The sequence below is a fragment of the Carassius gibelio genome, chromosome A23 (assembly GCF_023724105.1).
Source record: "Carassius gibelio isolate Cgi1373 ecotype wild population from Czech Republic chromosome A23, carGib1.2-hapl.c, whole genome shotgun sequence".
Taxonomy (NCBI): Eukaryota; Metazoa; Chordata; class Actinopteri; order Cypriniformes; family Cyprinidae; genus Carassius; species Carassius gibelio.
Genome location: NC_068393.1, coordinates 16,998,089 through 17,020,132, shown reverse-complemented (window position 1 = coordinate 17,020,132; position 22,044 = coordinate 16,998,089). Strand labels below are relative to the sequence as shown.

Below are 22,044 nucleotides of genomic sequence, written 5' to 3'. Positions count from 1 at the left end.
GCCTGGCCTGAACTCCGGGGAGAGGTTAATGGATTACAAAGGGATGCGGTATTGAACCTCTGAGAAGTTTATATACCACATCAATATGTGCAAGGCTATTGATCATTTAGACCTTGACAGACAAATTAAATTCATAAACTTGATAATGCACTGGAATATTTGTATTGCTTACTACAGTGGAACAGGCCATTTTTACATTTGTTTTTTTTTAAACCGCGCTGCTTTAGGATCAAGGTTTATCAACTAAAATCACTTAATAGAGTCCACTTAAACGTCAAGGATGCTGATCTAATGTGAAATTTAGAGTAAGATGAAATCTTAATTTAATACCATGCAGAATTTATCAACATTTTCTTTTGGCATCAAATGTAATATCCAAATTTTATATATATATATATATATATATATATATATATATATATATATATATGTATGTGTGTGTGTGTGTGTGTGTGTATATAATATATATATATATATATATATATATATATATATATATATATATATATATATGCAAATAATTCACATTAAATATTTTGTACTTATATAAACTGAACAACATCGTTTAAATTTCATGAATTTATTTCTATAATCTTTGAGCATATTTTGGAACAGCACAGCACCTTATACTAAATAATTGGATGTATTATATATGAATAATTTACATTAATGAATAATTAATTAATGAATACTCTGCCGTCTTTCTTATATATATATATATATATATATATATATATATATATATATATATATATATATATATATATAAACATAATTTTTTTGTCACAATGAAACCATCATACCAAAGTTGAATTGGTATTTATTCCTAATCAAATGAAGAACAAAACAACAAGGAAATTTGTGTTAAATCAAATTTATTACAATTATGTACATTCATCTTTTCATACCAGAATTTCTCTGTGACAAATACCAACTGGGTGTCAACAACATCAACAGAGCCACATACAACAACAATGTGCATTTCATATAAACTGTTACAGATCTGTGTTGTAAGCTTACTTATAAAACAGATCCAGCACGCACACACACACACACACACACACTCAGCTCATGTAAATGAGATTGAATGTTTAAATCCCTAAACTGAGTTGCTGAAACTGAGCAGCAGGATGTAGATTCCTAACAAATCTATCATAAAAACAGTTGGAGATGAGAATGCAATATTACAAGAGATATAGGCATTGAATGTGTGGCTTATATCATGTTTAATTCAGTAGACCTCACAGCGGCTTTACAATGATTAGCTAAAATTAGCAAACTCTGTTGTTTAAAGGCCACTGCCGCCATGCTACCAGAAACAACCTGCTAGTTGCAGGAACTCCTGAATGTGGTTTAAGCAAAACTGATACATGCACACACACTCATACTCCGTCTCATACTGAAGCCGATGGTCTTCCTTCCTTCCTTCCTTCCTTCCTCTCACTTCTACTATTGGTAACATTGCAATGACATTTCTGACACCAATAAATGCAATTTACTTTCAAGATTAAATGGACTTTACGGATTCCTTTAGAAGGATAGTTAACCACTTCAAAAAAAGTTATTTTCAATTTTGTGTAATTCCAAACAGCCTTTTTTATGGGTTTTTGTGTAAGTTTTTTGAGCAAGTTATTTAATGATCGGTCATAGTGATCAGTTGTGCTCCAAAAAAGAAAAACACAGGCTGTAACAGTTCTTGAGCTGTTAACTGAAGAACCACTCTGGCCATATTGAATTCAACTAAAGAACATGATCTGTCTGATTTCGTGAATGAACTGTGTAGTGTGACTTGTGAACCAGATCAACTGGTTAATCGAAAACCATTCATGAATCTGACTGATCTGGTTCTTTCACTGTGTTTTTGGTGTCATTTTTGGAGTTCAACACGTGGTTGTATGGTAAGGAGCAGTGTGAAGTCTTCTCAAAATGTATACTTTTGTTTTCCACAAAAAAAAAAAAAAGGCTGCATAAAGCTATTAGTAAATCACATGATTTTTTTTTTTTCCAGGCTGAACTATTTCTCTAATGCTCAAAAGTTTCTGCATATCAAATGAGCACACGTGGTTTCTCTTGACATTGTATCGGATGAATGTATGCTATTCTTGTGTGGGTAAGTGTTAAGCCAAGCTTAGTCCAGGAAATAAGAAGACATACACACTTCCAGACAAGCTGAGCTCTTTCATTGTGCCGTCACAGACAGACAGTTCACCTGGCTGCGCTGTAATCCGGTTACTCTGAAGGTCATTTGTTAAAAGTGAAAATGTCACAGTGGATCTGACGCTCTAGTTTTCACTCCAGGATCTCTCTGGCTTTGTTTCTCATCAGCTGGCGAGTGAGTAATTTCATTAGTTAAATATTCATACCTTACTCTCCGTTTGCATCACGGGGAATTTTTTTTTCAGCTTTTTTTTTTAATCCTTTCAGGGCTTTCTGAGAGAAAAGCCCCCAAAGAGAAAAGCACAACTGTCAAGCACCTCTGCTGAAGCATTCATTGTTTTACACAGTTTAATTACAAAACCCCAGCACCGTTTCATGTTAAGATTATTCACTGCAGGAGGCCTACATAATTTAGACTGGAGGGTTTGTCATGTAATATAATACAATATAACAGGCTTTCAGTATTAGATTTCCGATTTTAGCCTCCTTGACATTTCAAGCCGCATGAACTAATACATCTGTTATTTGTCGATCATTTGATTATTAACATACTATATAAACCAAATCAGCTACCCTGCTGGAGACAGGAGAGATACGACTGAGACAAACACATTTCTCTTTCGCCTCATTGTCTGCGTTCTCATGTGTTTTCCCTCCGTCTCTTTGTTTCTCCCACTGAAATCTCAAATTCACCATCACTCTGATCACAAAAGACAAGGCCTCGTTATTACAAAGACTGCTGTAGCCCGGTGTACTACACAATCTCAAAATGTCTGAAGGAGAAATGCTTCACTATTACAGATTACAAGGTCCACCGCCAGTTCATACCACCACAACAAACACGCTGATCCAACTATGTTCGGCCTGAACTAGTTAACTGCTGAGCAAAACAAAAGAAATGGCATAGAAACGAGTCCAACAATCTTGGATCATAACTTTCTGATTTCTTTGGTGCCTCTTGATCGGTGTCTACAGTCCCTACACTGCAAATTATGACGTTTGTATTGACTTGAAATGCTATGGAACACATAAATGGGCTATTATTTTATTTTTATTTTTTTTGAGTTCTACAGTCACTAGTAAAACAGCTAGCTAGCATTTTAAGGGAAATGCATGGATTACATTAAAAAAAGTCACATTTCTCTTGTCGTCTTTGCAGAAATTTCTGTTGCTGTGCTTGTTCAGGCTTGCAGAAGTGCCGCCACTGTTTTGCACGTTTAAAATTCAAAAGGGAGAAGAACTGCAGTGAAAGGAACAATCCACCTCACCTGCTGCTTTCGTACAGTGTTAATTGATGCTCACAGTAGCTGTTTTACTGCAACGAGGGTGTGATATCAGAACTTAAATGAACTCTTATGAAACTGAGAGAAGCAAATGGACAGATGAAGTCCGGAGTTTCTTTCTAATCGACTTCACTCTCGTTGCTCGCACCCTCTGGACGCCGCAGCTTCTCCACCTGCTCGTTTATCTGTCCGTCGCCTCCTCTCCTGTCCTCCGTCTGCACGCTCAGGTGGTCTTCCTCATCCGCATGGGTGACGTCACCATCCTCGTCTTCATCCTCATCGTCCTCTTTCTTCTCCTCCTCCCCCTGGACTTCCATACGGACCTGGTCTTTCAGATCCAGAGGAAGAATGGAGCCCAGGCCCACGTCTCCATTCAGGCAGTGTGGGCTGGATGGGGTGGCCTGGGAGCTGTTGCCCTCTTTGACGGGGGAAGAGTTGGTTGACTCGTTGCTGACGGGAGAGATGTCACTACTGCTGTTGGTGTGGCTGACAGAGGGCGGGTTGGACAGTGATCCAGGTTTGAGAGGGATTTGCCAGGATGGGATTTTTGGAACGGAGGGTGAAGCGGGGAACTGTCTCCTGAGAAGAAAGAAGACATGAATATAAAATTACAAGTGTTTTCTTCAATTTGCTTGCTGAAATCTCTTACAACAGAGTACACATTAGCCACTTTTCCACTGTCGGGCCAGTGCGAGCCAGTTCTTTAAACTGGCCAGGAGGGGCTAATAGCACCGAGGCCTAAATTGCACTGTGCTTCAACTGTCAGTCCAGAAGCTCCACTGCGCTTCACTAACACCCACAGAACAGGGTATGAGGGAAAGGGGTCACCTTTTTTCTCTTTTTCATCAAACCGCAGTTTTTGCAATTTCCCGCAATTTCATCGCATAAGATTTCAAAAATATCCCGCATATTCCATCGCATCGCATCGACCTATGTTTCCAAACTTCTGACGGTGGTTTCGTCTCGATTGGACAAGCGTTTTCGAAGATATCGCCAAATGTTTTTAAAGTGCTAAATCACAACACTATACAAACCGTAAGGCGAAACCTAGCATGTTTGGTATTGTAGGGCTCAGTAAGGTTTCTGGAGTCCAAATAGATGAGTCTCGTGAAAATATTTTGACCACACCCAAAGTTATAAGCATTTGAAAAAACAAATTCACCACTAGGTGGCGCTGTTTCGAAACTTCTCATGCTCCTTCAGGACATTGTGCTGATGACCCATACCATGGATGTTTCGTAGCAATCTGTTGATTTGTTCTTAAAATACAGCATTTTAGCACAAAATTCAAAGTGGCCTGTTAAAATTGGATATCAGTCTTGAATCTAACAAGACCAATTTTATGATTTTTGGACAAACTGTTCAGAAGTTATAAGCAAAAATAGCAATTTCATATCATATTTCATATCTCCGGACCAGTAGGTGGCGGTGCACTGAATCGCAGCATGTAGCCTCAGGTCATGCTTTTTATGACATGTACTAAGTTTGGTCTGAATACGATAAATTGTTGCAGAGATACAGCCTTACGGCTGTTTTTGCAAGCACTACGTAAAATTTGTTTGAGCGTTTATCGAAAACAGTTTGACGAATCAATTTGAATTCCATAAGTTTTGGTCAGCACTGCCTGAAGATGAGCTGGTTAAAGTTTCGTGTAAATCGGACAAACTGTCTAGGACGAGGTTCTAAAAAGCTGTTTTTTCAAAAAAATTTAAATGGCGGCCATATTTCTATAACGGAAAATGACTTAATATGGTGCAATCGAATCATCATGAGCTCAGGTATCTTAGTGAAATATTAGTGCAATTTTGGACAGTTGGTGGCACTAGAGGGAATGAACTAGACACACCAAAATTGGTGTACTTAATGTTGGCACTGTCCTCTATCAGAATGTCAAACCATTACAACTTCCCCACAATCGGTTCTATGGGCTGCCATAGACTCGTAGTCGGAAGAAGGAAAAATAATAATAAGAACGGGAACAGATACAATAGGTGCCTACGCACCTTCGGTATGTCACTGGAACTAGCCCAATCCCAAAACATACATGATAAACGCGAACATTTGTTTGCATGCTTTGTTAAATATTTAAATCCAAAAGCATCAATGTTTTACTATAATAAGTGATACATTGATCATAATGAATTGATCAGGATTGAAAATTAGTCACACAGAAGTAAAGCATTATAAACATAGCCTGCTTATTCAGTCGAGTCTGTTTCTGTTTATTTGTAGTTACAGTAGCCTATTATGATGAGTGGGGCGGGGCCGAGAGCCGTGGGAATGGAGCGAGGCTGGTAGAGTGATTGGGAAATGAGCGACACCTGCTCCACTCACCAGTCTCGAGTCCCATAGAGGAGATCGGAAGGATACAAAAGGGGAGCGACGAGAGAGGACCAGGCCTGGACTATTTTGTGTTTGGTTTTGTTTGTGCACGACAGTCGTCCGCGAAGGGCTGTCGCGCTCTTTTGTGTTTATTTTATTATTAAAGCTGAATTTGAACGCCGTTTCCCGCCTCCTCCTTCCCCCTGATTATGAAGTTTGTATACATTACACCTATATACATCACATTTAGAAAGAATGATAATTTCTATATTTTTACAAAAGGTCCCGAACAAACACCATTAGGCTATTATTTTTTATGACATACACTACGTGGAGCTAAACTCTCGAGATGAGACTTATGAAAAATAAAATGTGACTAAATGAATATACGATTGTAATAGAGAATAAAAAGCTGATGTCAGATTTCTTCAATTGGTCGCATTTATCATGTTTACTATGGTATTGTTAATGCCTAGCATGCAGTCTTTTGTATTGCTTATAAATAATTTTTTTGTACAGTGATTATAATCCACATCGGATCAAGTTATTTCAAACACTCGCTGCTGACTCAAAGTGAATTTTGAGCTCAACTTATTTTAAAAAGTTTTTAATGCTGGTGTTATAGCTGTTAGCTTTATGAAATGATCCGCAGCGCTGATGCTCTCCAGACGTGGAGAAACTTCGCCTTTGTTCATAACCACTCCTCTAGCCCTAGCTGGCCCGCTTCAGCCTAAGGTTTTCTTCAGGCCAATAAAACTCAGACGAGCACCGACGAGGCACGATCAAGCACCGGCTTTTGGCCCAACAGTGGAAAAACCTGTGCCTCAGGCTTGATAAAGCCTAAAATATGTGATTCCAGCTATTGTGCTTTGGAAACATGAACAGATTTGTCAGCTTGAAAGTACAAGAGAGATTATGTCCATATGTGCTCCACAACTGCCATTGGATTCAAAACAAAGCATGTCCTCACAACAAAGGTAAAATAATTTTAAAAGCAAAAAGTTGAGCAGATGGTGATCTTGCTTCGTATTTACAGCAAAGTTCTCACATCTTGAGATGGACAACCAGATGGAACATTCAGAAACTGGAAGAAAAAGGTAATTGCAGCTTAAAATGCTTAATGAGAATGAAACAGCAGACAAACGACAGCTTTTATCTGTGCGAATTTCAGATCTATGAGATTACTTAGATATTAATTTGCATGATACATACATAATCAAGTACAGATTAATGAAAGTGAGGGAAGATCCATCTTGGGGCATCGAGGGAACCTGTTGGATGCTTCAGGCCTCATTAACCAGTAATGAGCCGGTTCCAGCTACATGCCCCAATGAAGAGAATGATATGACATACAGATCAAACCATTCCAGACACATTTATCTGCCAAATCATCCCAAGGCATACTAATATCAGCTGCCCTGAGTGAGAAACGATGCTTTCCACTCATTTCCACAGTGATTGGAACATCAACTAAAGGCCTCTTTCAGGATGTTAAATGTTAAGCACATGTATCTTAATTATTTTTAAGCATCAATTTGAACACACTGTAAAATAAAGAATAGAAAAATTACTTAACTTGATGTCAGAATTTATTTTACACAAACAAAAAATACAGGAAAATACAGTTTGCTCAGTATGTCCACCTGTTGTGTATCAGAAAATAGGTTCAAGATCACATGTAATATTTATTATATTAGTTTCTTTTCTTTTTTTATGTTTAGTGAGAGGACAGATTAACACCCATTCTAAATGAACACCCGTCATTGCCACATTTTGTTCCTGTCAAATTAAATATGCCATCTATTGTCACAGGTTTATTTAAAAAAGTAAAAAGTTACCTGCTGAGAAGAAGACCCTTCAGAGACACAATCTCAGCCTTGAGTTCACTGATGTTCTGAGACTCCAGCATGCGGTTGGTGGCAGATGAGGTCTGCAGAGACAAAATTATAAATGATCAACACTATCTTTTTCCTTTTGAAAACAAATCTAAAAACACTTATTTACTAGGTTTTCTACACCTTAAACCATTAACCACTGATCATTCTGAACCCTCTGTAAACGTAATCATCGTCATCCTTTACATTTTTGCTCAACTGACCTTAAGTCAGTAAAGGTGAAGATCTGCCCCAGAATGTGAAAGATCTACCATATCTGCCCATATTATTATGGAATTACATTTGCTTCAATAAAAATGAACAAACTTTATAAAACTGGACGTAACTTTTTCAGAAACTATCAAAAATATGCCATTACAAAAGAAGAAAAACAATGAAAATGAAAAAAAAAAAAAAAAAAAAACTCAGTCGCACAAATTTAACAGGCTCTTCAAATATGCTTCATTCTTTTTTTCTCTTTTTTTTTTTTAAATTGGTTTTCACACAATCTCAGCCTTGAGTTCACTGATGTTCTGAGACTCCAGCATGCGGTTGGTGGCAGATGAGGTCTGCAGAGACAAAATTATAAATGATCAACACTATCTTTTTCCTTTTGAAAACAAATCTAAAAACACTTATTTACTAGGTTTTCTACACCTTAAACCATTAACCACTGATCATTCTGAACCCTCTGTAAACGTAATCATCGTCATCCTTTACATTTTTGCTCAACTGACCTTAAGTCAGTAAAGGTGAAGATCTGCCCCAGAATGTGAAAGATCTACCATATCTGCCCATATTATTATGGAATTACATTTGCTTCAATAAAAATGAACAAACTTTATAAAACTGGACGTAACTTTTTCAGAAACTATCAAAAATATGCCATTACAAAAGAAGAAAAACAATGAAAATGAAAAAAAAAAAAAAAAAAACTCAGTCGCACAAATTTAACAGGCTCTTCAAATATGCTTCATTCTTTTTTTCTCTTTTTTTTTTTTTAAATTGGTTTTCGCAAATTGTGGATTCTGAATTCACTGCAACAGATTTCGCTTACGTTTCACAGTTTTTCCATTGTGCTTTGACACAAACCTCTCGTGGGGGAGGGTTTAACATCTAGATCACTGTTAAGCCTTGCCTCCACAAGAGATTTGTGTCAAAGCACAATGAAAAACTGCGAAGCATAAGCGAAATCTGTTGCAATGCATTCAGAATCCAAGATTAGCGAAAACGAATCTTTGACATTATCATGATCAAAGAATGGAGCATATTTGAAGAGCCTGTTACATTTGTGCGACTGAGTTCATTTTTTTTCATTTGCATTGTGTTTTTCTTCTTTTGTAATGGCATATTTTTGATAGTTTCTGAAAAAGTTACGTTCAGTTTTATAAAGTTTCGTTCATTCTTATTGAAGCAAATGTAATTCCATAATTTACCAGAACCTGTTGTATTAGTATGCAAAATATGCAAAAACTTCACAAACATCAGCAATCTGTTAAAGCGTGACTTTTTTTATTTTTTATTTGATTTGTCAGTCACTCAATGAACACACAATAATCTGATGCATTCAAACTGCCAATACGAGACAATGAAAGTCTTCAAAGTCTTGATATCAAACTACAACTACACTGACGAGTCCCAGCTACGGTAACACTTTAGAATAAGGTTCCATTAGTTAATGTTAGTTAACTACTTTCGTTGTAGCAGAAATGAGTCGAACCAGATAAATCAAAGAGTCTATCAGAGCTGTGTGCATTGAAACGAGAGCTGAACTCCTCAGGAAGTCATAAATCAGTTCTAGTGCCACAAGAACCAAGCAAGATAACCAACCAACCAACTTGTTCACACAACAGCTTTCAACATTAACACCAATAGAACAATTATTGACAATTTTAATTCGAAGAAGAGATTGTCAAATTTATTGTTCGTGATTGGAATGCAACGCTGGACATCACATGTAAACCCAGGAGATCAAGTTAAATACTTGCATTGACTTCCCCCCAGCCAGTGAAACCAGACTGAAATTCCTAAGGGGGAAGGGCTTTAAACCTTTGTCTTCACAGAAAAGTCCCTTTGCCAGAGAATGGCAAAGAAACTGCTTTTTATACATTATATATGGACCAGAATGAACTCAAAAAGACTTATAAATGAATCGTTCCATTGCTTAACTCCATATTCATTTATGTGTAACCCACACATTTGACTATCATGTATAATCACTTATTGTGTATGTCTTTTGATAACTATAGGATACATATTCATGTCTAGTATTGACATAATCGAATTTTCTTGCTTGATATTGTCCTGACAATCATTTATTTGTAAAATTTATCATAATTGTGTTATAGGAATCATGTCCAAAATTAGATCCTGTGAGGCAAGAACCACATGCTTGGTAAGATAAACAAATGATTTATGACCCCAGACCCAAGACCATATCTGACTGGTCAAGGCAACATTTGAGGGGTGGCCAACAAGGAAGTTTAAATACTTTGGACACAATGTAATTTCGCTTTTAGTCTGCTTTTAGTCCCTAGCTGCTGCTATTAGCCATGTCTGCTTTTAGTTCCAGCCTTGTTCGTGCTATCAGTCATGCTATTAGTCATGCCTGCTCTTAGCTTTTAGCTTTGCTACCTAGCTTTAGCTTGTAGCATCTAGCCATGCGGTTAGTCATCATTGTTCTTTGAGCGCGGTTCCAGCGTGCCTGCCTGCTGCTACTATGCCACAATGAGAAGGAACACAACCTAGTCTCGTCAAACTTTATTTCTTTTCTTTTCCGTTTGAGAGTTTCGTGTTCTGAGTTAAGTTTTGTAACGTCGACCTCGTCTGCGCGTTTGAACTCCAACCAGCCACACAACTCCAGCTTCAGCCAACGCCCAAGCACGGGCTCCCCAAGACGTCACTTCAGCCAACTGAACTTCCAGCAAATCAGCGACACCGGGATACCCCTTTCAACTGGAGTCCCTTTCACAGCAAATGAAGGCAACGTATTCCCAGATATTTGTTGTGCTGGTGTATCTAATATAATTTTAACCCCATTGAGGAACTCAATGCGAGCGCTAATTACGTGATTGATGGTTGTTCATGTCTATGCAATTTAACGTATTGCTGTTAACTTGGGATTCCATATTTCCATTCTCTTAAACTCATCTTTCCCTAACTTTCGACCTTCCTGCAACTTGTGTGAATGTGTGTGTGCGTGCGTTTATGTGTTAGATTAGTTGGTAACACTTTAGAATAAGGTTCCATTAGTTAATGTTAGTTAATGTATTAATTAACATGAACAAACAATGAATAATACATTTATTAATGTATTTATTCATCTTCGTTAATGTTAGTTAATGAAAATACAGTTATTCATTGTTAGTTCATGGTAATACACAGTGCATTAACTAATGTTAACAAGCACAACTTTTGATTTAAATAATGCATTAGTAAATGTTGAAATTAACATGAACTAAGACTTATAAATGCTGTAGAAGGATTGTTCTTGCTTAGTTCATGTTAACGAAAGTAGTTAACTAACATTAACTAATGGAACCTTATTCTAAAGTGTTACCGATTAGTTTATATGTCTTAGATGTATCTAATAAAGCCTTATTCATATTGAAAAGAGAAGTATCTTGTGTTTTGTGCTTACAAGTTAATGTCTTAAACTGCCGATCTTGTTACTGTGCTAATTGATAGTGTTTTCACTATAGTTTGGATATTAGTATCCAGCGCAGATTTGATGTTAAACGGCTCATTCACTGAACCGCAGGCGCGTCTCCGTGAACAGCCGTGAAACAGTGATTCTGTTCAAATTCCCTTTAAAATCTTAAATGATTCCCTTTGAGCTAAATTGACCTGTTTCCCTTACATCGTTAACATGAACTAAGCAAGAACAACCCTTCTACAGCATTTATAAGTCTTAGTTCATGTTAATTTCAACATTTACTAATGCATTATTTAAATCAAAAGTTGTGCTTGTTAACATTAGTTAATGCACTGTGAATTACCATTAACTAACAATGAATAACTGTATTTTCATTAACTAACATTAACGAAGATTAATAAATACAGTAATAAATGTATTATTCATTGTTTGTTCATGTTAATTAATACATTAACTAACATTAACTAATGGAACCTTATTCTAAAGTGTTACACTGTGCCTTCTCTATTTAGAAGGTCAGGATCTTAAAAAAAAAAAGGTTATGGGAATTAATCATGCCATTTTTACATATTTTTCCATATTGCAGACTGCTGATTTGAGCAGGACAGAGGTGTTTGATAAGATGTCTCTGGCACAACAATGGCAGTATTCATTAAGTCAGGGAGGTTTTCATTAAAAGAAGCCTTATCACTAACTGCTGAAGGGAGTGATGGCCAATTGAAGTGGCCAACAAACATTTGAATAGCAAATGACTTCAAGAAAGAGAAAAAAAGCCCCAAAAAATCCATCCATCATTTTTCTCCTTAAATAGACAGACAGTTGGTAAGAGAAACCCTCTTCAGTGAAAAAGATTTTTAGCACCTCTACATTTTTATTTCAGGTCTCTAAATGTTCTAACAGATTAAACCGGGCTCTCAAGCGGCTACATGGAGCCATTGACTCTATGAACATTCCACAAACAAACAGTCCACATCTTCCCCATTCCATTTGTTCTGCCTGCTGAGGGGCTAAAAATGAGAGCGGGAAGAGGAAGTGAAAAAAGGACTGGGGGGAAAAGGAAAATAAAAGTGTAATTAAGAATATCAGGGTCACTGGGGATAGCTAGTTAGAAAGTAGAGACCCCCTATCGAGAGGAGAGGGATAACTTGGACTTTTCAATGTGTAATTAAATCTAAAGTAAATTAATTGAATCATATCCAAAAAAAAAAAAAAAAAGTATCAGACTCATTTACAGCGAGGGCTGGGGAGGGATAGAGGTTTTGACTTCTTTCTGCTCCTAAAGCCCTCAGATAAGTGCACCTTTTTGGAAGAGGCCACATCTGATCCAATCAAAGCGCATTAGGCCTGGTGAAGACACTCTTATTACAGGCCTCACCTCATTATGGCCATCTAAAGCCCACACTCCCTACGGCACACAGTATAATAAGGGTGGAATGTACCTCTTGCTTATTTTAACTTTGTAACGGGGAAAAAAAATAATTGCTTCTGAGGCTTAGCTTACACTGCGCGGACATAAAATCTAAATAATATTTTAACAGAGGCTACAAAGAATCTCTCAGCCGGTGGTGTTTAAAGTTCCACGGTTGCAATTCTTCATTTCAGGAGCCGAACGCGCACGCACACATTTAGTGATGACCGTTTAATTGCTGCTAAAGGCCTTTCTCTGCATGTCTGTGACTGCAGAGCAATCTTCCAGTCAGAGGGGTCAGTGCAGTGTGATCGGGGTCTGTCACCCTCTTAAGTGTGAACAAAGCTTTGCCTCAGTCTGGGTAATTATTTAAGGAGGTGGAGCGTACCAGAGAGGTATATGCATGTACTTACTTGACTTGGAATACATTAAAGCAAATGTCTGCAGAACATTAACAACAGATAATGTTAAAAAGCATTAAGAAAGGCAAGTAAAGAAATGTCTGAATGCATATTGATCCACTGCTACCCTCTCTGATGTGTTTTTTCCTCGGCTTAATGCATGTATATTTATGGTGGAATCAGCTTGAAAATAAATCCCAAGGGAGTGTTTTCTGGTGAAAACACTAGTACAATTTATTTGAGCCGGTTTATTCACTTTCCCAGTGGCTGGGCATTCTGTGGTGGAAGGCGAAAAAAAAAAATCGAAGCACTCCTAATCTTCCAGGAGCAGCCACTAATAAAAACAGCTATCATTGTATTCAAACTCATCCAGTCAAGAGGATAATGCTTTATATATGTGGAGAATGAGATGCAACATTCTGCCTGTTATTCAGTATTATATATTATCAAGGTGAACAAGCTGCTTTTGCTTAAAAATAAGAGCTCTTAAATTGAATTTGAAAGATACACATTTTTCTTCACAATACAGTTAACTGATGGCAAATGGGTTGTACTTAAACTGGCTGAAACTTTACTAACACTAAAAAAAATATAAAGCTGACAAAGCAGTTTTGAAACTGACCAAACTGGCAGTTAAACACTTGCTGATAATCTCAAAATAGCCAGAAATAAGCAAATACATCAGACTACCACAACTCTAATACATTTGACCATATTTAAATCCATTCCACAGAGAATTAGCTCTGAAAATATCAGATGCAGAAAAATGCAGATTCTGCTTTTAAAGGGAAAGTTCATTAAAAAAAATGAACATTCTCCCATTGTATGGACAAAAAGAAGTTCTACAAAAGAAAGTCATACAGGTTTGGAACAATATGAGCGTGAGTAAAAGACCATTTAGATTTTTGGGTGAACTATCCATTTAAAATGGATACAAATAAATTTTAAATATATAAAAATATGTCGACTATTGAAACTAAAGTGTAATGATTTGTATTGCCTGATAAAGTGCTTTAGTCAGTACAAAGACTTCTCTAGAAGTTCCAACCGACTTTCTTAATCAGTCGACAAAGACTTCATCAATGGCCATTTGAATAACAGCTTCAGGTGAGCACAAGTAAATTTAATCAGGTGAGCACTGAGGAAATACAAAGTATATAGCCAATGACATGAAAAGAAAATGTTAAACTATGAGCACAAACATAGCCAGAGTTTGAGTGACTACTAATGAGAAATAGTCCCTCATAACACAGAATATACTTTATTTGTGTGGCTTTGGAAATATATAGATATACAGTATAAAAATGTTTACATGGCAGCTGAGGAAACAGCAGTCTCCATGTGTTTCAGGTTATATAGACATTTGCTTTGTGCATTCTACACAGAGTTTAGAACCCCAAATAGGCAACTCAGAAAACCACACAATGACAATGATGCACAGCCAAAAGGCGCCACACGTGTCTTTAATTTCATGCTCTGAACCTGAAAATAATTTCCCGAACTTCCCATATGGCTCTAGACAACAGGGCCCCGCATTTCTCAAAACAAAATGTTAGTAGATGTCAGCGCAAAGTAGAGTTTAAGATTTGTTTAATGGGCATTTAGATGTGAAGTGTACTTTATACACACTGCTGCTTTCCGGCAGGGCACTCATGACAAATGAAGCTTTTTAATTTAATCTAGAATTTGACAGAGAATTTTAGCCATTTTTACTTGACTTAGAGCAGCTGTGTGGGTGATGACCTTAAGTGTTTTGAACAATAGATCAATGTTTTTCTGGAACTAGTGGAGGCGAGTCTCTTTAACAGAAGAGGTAAACTGAAGATTATTTGGCAATTCAGTTTATAGATGACAAACTTCTACAGGGTGACGGAAGGATGTTGGAGGGGAAAACGTTGTGGTGAGTCTGCAATTCTTGCAAACTTGAGGGTGAGAGATTCATATTTTCACTTCAATTTCAGGCCAGATGTGTTTGCATATGTTTTCCTACGGGATCCAGATGCTTCAGTAAAACACCCATGCGCTAAACAAGCTGTGGACATAAAACACACCCTCAGTTGTGATTCCAAAGCGCTTTTTGGAGCCCGTTACGAAATGATTTATCGGAGTATCGTAAGAAACAATGTTTGAGCGTTTCACTTTCTGAGGTATGGCAATGTGTTTTCAGCAGGCGATTTCCCTCAGATGACTTTTCTTTATAGATAATAAACACGTGTCTTCAGAAAAGATTTGAAGGCTGTATCATCATGAGCATTCTTGTGAAAGATAATGACATCATAATGCATTAAATTAGCATGTGATAAAGACAACAAAATCAGAACTGCCACAACAGACAAACAACAAAGATGAATTCTGTATCTTTCTGCGCACTCCTTATTCTTATTACTGTGGGTTGTGTGGCATAGTAGTACAAATAAATAAATAAATGAGCTTTTGTTAATGTTTCTCAAAAGTGAAAACCAATAAGAATAGCTACATATAATATTATATTAAACTTTTTAATTTGTAACTGTTCCACATTTAAAAAATATTTATATTATAGAAAATGTATTCATCCATTCATTTAGCTTTTGTTAGTTTCTCAAAATTGAAAACCAAACATTTTTTAACCAATATAAATGACTATATTCTACATATTTACTATAATAACTTCATAATGTACATAATTACTACTTCAAATAACTAATAATATGTATTATTCTCATAAGTACATTTGTTTCACATTTAAAAATTAGTGTATATTATAATAAAATTATTCATATTAATATATTACTACTTACATATTTATATATGTTAACACTTTTAACCTGTGATTTACGGTTTATGTGCTGCCACCTGTGATAAAAATCCTCCCTTACACAGCCCTGCAGCTTCATAAACCAGCTAAATTTAAAAGCTATTAATTATGAACAATACACAACATATATACAAACTAACTGTACAGGCAACATTCCCAAGCATTATTTATGAACAATAAAAGTTTCCTTCGTAATTCTTTAATTGACAGGCCTCTAAGAAAATCATACCATCTGTTCTAGTTGCAGTATGGGTGGGGGTTAAATGAGGTTTCAGCCCAGATGAAATCAGCAGAAATCAAATGACAGATACAGGAGAGATCAGCGTGGGGTCACATCCTGTCCCTGGATGGCTTGCTTGAGTGCTCTGGAGATGGTTGTACACGTTCTTTATAGAGCTCCCATGACATGCCTTATCCTGCTCATTTTTCTCTTCTCAGCAGCATATGAGTTCTGTCACCACTAATATTTACATCAGGATGAGGGATCAGTCTCAGTGCCACTGAAAAATGCCCTGTGTTGTTTTAAACTCAAAGTGGCCTTGTTTTATAGAGGCTGCGCCCCTGAAACAAGAGCACAGCAAAGAACCTTAGGAAAATGCACACTGGAGGCTGCATTTAAACTCAACAGATCAACAAAACAAGTGAAGACTATCATTCATAATATCTCTGAGAGAAATGATATAACCAGGGAGGAATGCAACCATTGTAGATAAAAAAAATTCCTTTAGGTTTTATTTTTTTCTCGATGCTTTCTTTTCAAGTTTTACAGTAACCGCACTCTCTATATCTAAGGAATTTCAGAGGATGAAAGGCAAATTCTGCATTTCTGACCTGTTGATTACGCAGTTTAATAGTGCTTACGTAATGCACAAGGAATTATGTTCTCTGATGATGTCTATACAACAAAAAACACTGACAAAAATGTTTTCGATCACATTCTTTCCCTACATATAGTATGTAACAGGAATGTCAGAAACCGGAGGAATGTTCAGATTGTATTAGTCACTTCTGTTGAATCAAACCAAAATGTTGCTTTGTTTCACAAATGGACACTTATGTGCAACTACAGCACTACCTGACAAACTGTAAAGGGTTAGCTCACCCAAAACAAAGTGATTTCATTTACGTCACCTCATTCTGTTCCAAATCCTTTTTTTAACAAATGTAGATACAACAGGCTTTATGTGAGAAGAAAAGACATAAAGGCATTATTTACTGGATACTTTGTATACTGCATCTCTCCAATCTCATTTGCACTTACATTTAATTCAAAAATAAACAAACCAGGTTTAACATTAATTATGTCAAATGACAAGTTTTTGTGTCTTATTGACGTCAAACCTGAATCATTATTCCTTGCTGCATGTTATTTGAATTTAATAAAGTTAAAGGGGAAGATTTTCAGTAAACCACGACTTAAATTTTGCCTTGTTATTCAAATATAAATATTGTTTGACTTCATTAGATCTTTAAGATTTCTAAGAGAAGATACCTAGGTGTAACACTACCTAAGAAGTAATATGGACTATTGTCTATCACCAAAAAGAGAATGCTGAATTTTCTGTGAAATATCTTTTTTTGTGGTCCATAGAGGAAAGAAAGCCTTATGAGTTTAGAACAACATGAAACGAGCGTGAGTAAATGATGACGGAATTTACATCATTATAGTTTTCTTCCTCCCGTTCACCATTGTGGCAAGTGTCGCGTGATTACCTGTGAGTTAGCCAGCTCTTGTGTCAGCTCCTGTATTTTCTTCTGTTGCTCTACCAGCAGCTCCTGCACTGAAGCCAGGGTCATCTGCAACTGGGTGACTGCATCCAAAAACACAAAAATGAAGATAAGACTACACCCAAAACAATTACCAGAACTTCACGAGCAAAGAAACGGCAGCTTTAGTCAAGATCCAGTGCAAACCGACGTATCGGTTTGTTTGAAAGCATTACCGACAATTAACATGCAGTGGTTTTCTCTTTGATTTAGCCTTCAGCTCAATCAGTAATATAAGACACCTCTATTTGTACAAGATTAATCACCTGCGTCTGCTCTCATATCATATCAGGGTCTCTTAACCTCCATTAGCATGGGTTTGAAACGCTGGCTCTATAGAACTCTCCAAACAATCAACAAGATGGAAAAAACCCCCTGCTCATTTGGGAGGCAGGAGGGCTAGACTACTGTCCTCACTAATCTTACTAAATACAGCTCATTTTCCTCCCTCTCTGAAGACTGAATTATTGTCAGATTGTGCTGGTCCCGAGGATTAGAGAAAGCTCAAGAAAAACAGCCCTAGCAGGGCCAGAGTTGGTGTTATTAATGGGGGTATCATTTCAAATAACCCAGAGCACAAGTTGCTCTCCCCCTGTTTCCAGTCACACATGCATTCCCAAACAATGCATTAAGTTTCCAAACTGATTATGTTACAGAAAACCAATAAACGCCTCTATAAATCATGCTCTGTAAAGTGTTAAATCAACTCTAATTAGATTAACATCAGCAGATATTATTAGCTGCCGACTGTTGGCTCTCTGGCGCACAGTTCTAGGGCTCTCCTTTCATAGAAACAGCCTTTCCACTTTCTGCTTAAGAGCTGTTACATGTTCCTTTCTCTCACAGGCTTCGTCTGTCTCATTAGGTGACTACTTACAAAATAACAGACACGGAAATTGTCCTTGCTGAATAATAATGATGGTACAAACTTGTCTTTTCAGATTAGTGCATTAGTATTAACAAGAAATCTGAAATACGATTTGTTAGCTTTCTCTGAAAATATATTCAATTCTGCCTTTATTTATCCTCATGTTGCTCCAAACTATTAAAGGGGTCATAGGATGTGAGTTAAATTTTTCCTTTCTCTCTGGAGTGTTACAATCTCTTAATGCATAAAAAAGATCTGTGAAGTTGCAAAGACTAAAGTCTCAAATCCAAAGAGATATTCTTTGTAAAAGTTAAGACTCATCCACAACCCCCTAAAACGGCTCGTTCTAACACGCCCCCACATATCTACATCACTATGTCAGAAGATTTGCATAACTCCGCCCAGATGTTCAAGAAAAGAAATAATGCGTACCTTTTATTCTCATTGTAGTATTGTTGGCGCCACCGCCATGCCGTATTTCACTGTGAAAGCAAAACTACTTTGTTTGGCCTTCCAAAAGGGGACACGATTAGAAATCATGTTTATATCATGTTTATTATGGGTTTTATGTTTATGTTAACTATAACTACGAATAAAATAGTTAAAAGGTCTGAAATAAAGCCAAAATAAAACAGGAATACCATCCACAGCCTACGTCAACAGCAATTCGAACCATTTTACACTGAGAACGAGCAGCAACTGCACCAGACCTCTAAACCCACAAACACTCACTTCATACTCAAAACACAAGAAATAATGCCTCCATTTAGTGTGGCTCGGGTTTCCATAAACGATCTCTTGGAGAAAACAATTGGCTGAATCTGAGATCCTACAAGTGGCTTTGCAGCTGCTGTGAGGAGGCAGACAGTGTGTATAGCGTAAATTATTCAGTAAATATCTCAATATAATGTACACTGCATATGTCCGGGCCTGTCTGAGCCTTTAATGGCCAGCTGGTCACCAATATGCTCTCTTTAGACAAAGAGATCAAGCAGCTTGCACAATTCCAATACAGCCGGCATGAGCGTGAGTGTGTGCATGTGACAAAATGCTTCCAAGACCTGTTCATTAATTGTGTGTGGAAAGTTGTTGGGAAATCATAATGGGAGTCAAGGCCTATACTAATTTAAAGACTGCAGGAGTAATGGAGCCATATTCAAAGGAATACAGCATTCCAATGCACTTGCACTAGAGAAATACATGAACTTTTAACAAAGGAGTGCGGGCAATTGGAGCAAAAAGAGCGGCAGTCACTTGCTATAACTCAACGTTGTGAGAAGAGGGGGAAATTCACTCCGTAATTGCAACCCTCTCCCAAACTGTTAACTGAAACAGTCATTAACTGCAATAGCAACTTGGCTACTGCAGCCACAGCAAATTAGATCAGCGGTGTGACTGACTGAGTGACTGGGGGTAGGTACGGCTCTTCCAGGGGAAAACGACAGAGAGGCAGAGGGAAGGAGGGAGAGAGAGCTAAAAAAAAAAAAAAAAAGATTCTCAGGAACAAGTGTTTCACAAAGGAAATATGAAAAGCAGCTTCAGTCCGGAACAATACAAGTACTTATCATCTGAATTTGAATTCGACACTAAACAAAACAGGAATCCTGCTAAAAACCAAACAAAATGAGGCCAGACAGGCAAAGGAAGGTTTTTTTTTTTTGCATATATGAACCAAAATGCCAATGAAGAGGCTCATTTGATAATCAGATAAAGAAACCCACATCAAGCTTGCACGCAATGCTCACAATCGACTGGCCTTTCAGTAATCCTCCCCAAACCAAAAACTGGGCAATGGGCAATGTAATTCAAAAAATGCAGTTGACTAAAATCACTCACCTTTACCCTATATGCCTCAAATTTGCTTATTTTGATCTCCGGGATATTGAAAACAATACTATATGCATAACAGAAGACTACGCTGAGACCAGAAATCCATGCATAGATCCAGATCATTTCCATGGTTTTATAAGGCAAATATTAATATGGCTAAATGCCAAGTGTACTTCATAAATGACAAAGTTTTTTGTCTATTATATGGCAAGAATACCTGCTTTGCATGTATTGTTACACCTTTATGGACTGCGTATATAAACAATTTTCAAAATTCAAATGTGTACATGGTATTCAGCTAGGCTGAAACGAAATGCTTAACATAGCAGAAATATGTTTAGCCAGCTGGGGGAGGGATTTTTTTTTTAACAGTACTGGGCACTTTTACTCATTACACTCAATTTAGACTGAAAATTTACAAGTGAAAATAATATTCAAAATTATCATATGAATGATCATATAGGTTTTACTGTGGCACTTCAGGAAACACTGCTTTATAAAATTAAAATGAACTTGCATGCCTAAAAATAAAAATAAATGCATGCCACCTAGAAATACAGGATATATATATATATATATATATATATATATATATATATATATATATATATATAGATATATATATATATATATATATATATATACACATACATACATGTATATATATACACATACACATATATATTTACATTTATTCATTTAGCAGACGCTTTTATCCATAAGTCACTTTGGATACACACACACACACACACACACACACACACACATATATATATATAAAAACCAATTGCATTTCAGCATTAAACTTGTCAAACGTGTCTTCTCGAATAGCTTGAACTTGAATAGCGAATATTCTAGTCACATATTATTTTTTTCAATAAACATTACAAATAGATTTTTTTTAAATAATAAAAAAGCACAGCTATCTCTGAAATTATTCACTAAAAATCCTAGAGATGTTCCGATACCCTTTTTCTCTTCCCGATACCGATTCCGATACCTGGGCTCAGGGTATCGGCCGATACCGAGTACTGATCCGATACCTGGGTGTGTATCTGTATATACAGCTGTATATACTACTAGCCCTGTGTAAATTGCTAGAATTCTTTTTATGGTGTGCTTCAGACAGATCCCTCAATAAAACATGAACAAATACATGGTGAACTACTGTATTTATTACAGTATTTTTATTATCTAACATGAATTTGACAGTATTATTTATTTTCATATGCAAAAAAGAACTTGCATATGCATATGCAGCCAAAAATCTAACACCGCAAACTAAAAAAGGTATTTAAGTTTTACAATATAACTGTATAAAAAAACTGCAACAAATAAGTCTAGGAATATAAAAAAAAGATCTATTAATCAGATAATCTCTTTACAACAAAACAAGTAAAAAACAAGCAACCATCTAGGCATAATTATTATTATTATAGAGACGTATTATTATTACTGTAGGCTACAACAGTAGCTTTATATATTGTCAATTTACTCATGTAAACCAAACATTTATTTTAATGGGCTGCCATGAAGATCTTTGAGTGTCTGTGTTTATGATATGACAGTATTCTCAAATGAAACGGTAAATTCTCATGAAGTGACGGTTTATGCGTTCGTGTCCTCATGACACACAGCAGAGACTACAAAACAGCGAGCTCTCGCGCATCTGTGCCAGTCAC

The 22,044-nt window shown here is 36.6% G+C and overlaps 1 protein-coding gene across 1 annotated transcript in view; it reads right to left on the bottom strand.

Annotated features, from left to right (window-relative positions):
• Positions 1 to 858: 858 nt before the first annotated feature.
• pex14 (peroxisomal biogenesis factor 14) overlaps positions 859 to 22,044 on the bottom strand; it is a 68,960-nt gene continuing 47,774 nt past the window's right edge. The window contains exons 7-9 of the mRNA XM_052540517.1: positions 17,611 to 17,708; positions 7,601 to 7,692; positions 859 to 4,019 (exon numbers count right to left, since the gene is read on the bottom strand). Of these exons, the coding sequence (XP_052396477.1) occupies positions 3,560 to 4,019; positions 7,601 to 7,692; positions 17,611 to 17,708 (650 nt within the window). The 3' untranslated portion in view covers positions 859 to 3,559. The remainder of the gene's footprint in view (positions 4,020 to 7,600; positions 7,693 to 17,610; positions 17,709 to 22,044) is intronic.